General features: G+C 46.9%; 1 protein-coding gene across 1 annotated transcript; it reads right to left on the reverse strand.

The window, feature by feature from the left end:
• Window positions 1–210: 210 nt before the first annotated feature.
• LOC106476199 (homeobox protein ceh-1-like) lies at window positions 211–816 on the reverse strand (the record flags this gene model as incomplete). The annotated part of the gene is made up of 1 exon (XM_013936866.2): window positions 211–816. A coding segment is annotated over one exon (602 nt), but the record flags the coding sequence as incomplete, so codon positions are not given.
• Window positions 817–1,216: the final 400 nt, after the last annotated feature.

The raw sequence follows: 1,216 nt of genomic DNA on the forward strand, positions 1-1,216 counted from the left end.
GACCCCTGTGACCTATACCTTTTAACCTGTTTACATTAACTCTATCGAGTCTTTCCTCTGAAACTCTAAACGGGAAGAAGACACCTTCTTATATATATATATTACAGAAGTTACAGAAGCTCGCATTGCACTTTGGCTGTAGGCTTAGCACAGAATCACCGTAACACCGTATCGTTCCTATTATGTCAGTCCCCATCTCTCCCCTGCTTTAGAATTACGAGTGGCCGAGGTGGTGATGGTGAAAGTAGGAGTGACCGCCAGGTTGAGCCGTGGGAGCCAACAGGGTATACGGTAGAGTAGCCCCTGCTGCCGCCGCCGCCGCCGCGAGGTAAGGAAGCTGAGAGCCGTAGAGAAATCCGGCGGCGGTCGGGGGCTGGTAGGGCGACACGCTCGGGTAAGCAGAGAAGTGGCCGTTGTTAGACTGCGACGGAGGGATCGTGGGGCTGTTAGCATCCATCCCCGGATTCTGTTTCTTCCACTTCGTTCGGCGGTTTTGAAACCAAATTTTCACTTGCGTCTCGGTAAGCCTAAGAGAGAGGGCCAGGTTAAGTCGTTCACAGACGGACAGATAGCGGGTCGTCTTGAATTTATTCTCTAAAGCAACCAGTTGTTCGTAGGTAAAGGCCGTTCTCGCCCTCCGGGGCTTACTTGCCTTGCTATCGTGAAACGTTTTTTTTTTCTTCGGGGTTTTTGAAGGTGTACTGTTTATCACACAGTCCGCTTCTGAGTTGGTGTTACCACGCCTAACCTGTGAGCTGGAATTCGGGAAAGATCCGTTCAAGTCCTTGGATGTCTTCTGTGTATTACATGGGTCATCTGTAACAAAGACAGAACACTAATTAATGACTGTAATCACGGGTGACCCTCTTACCTATACCAAACACAATACAGACAGAACACTAGTTAATGACAGTAATCACAGGTGACCCCCTTATCTATACCAAACACGATATAGACAGAACACTAGTGAATGACCGTAATCATAGGTGACCCTCTTATCTATACCAAACACAATACAGACAGAACACTAGTTAATGACAGTAATCACGGGTGACCCTCTTATCTATACCAAGCACGATATAGACTGAACACTAGTTAATGACAGTAATCACGGGTGACCCTCTTATCTATACCAAACACAATACAGACAGAACACTAGTTAATGACAGTAATCACGGGTGACCCTCTTATCTATACCAAGCACGATATAGACTGA

This window comes from Limulus polyphemus, unplaced genomic scaffold, assembly GCF_000517525.1.
Source record: "Limulus polyphemus unplaced genomic scaffold, Limulus_polyphemus-2.1.2 Scaffold10037, whole genome shotgun sequence".
Classification (NCBI taxonomy): domain Eukaryota; kingdom Metazoa; phylum Arthropoda; class Merostomata; order Xiphosura; family Limulidae; genus Limulus; species Limulus polyphemus.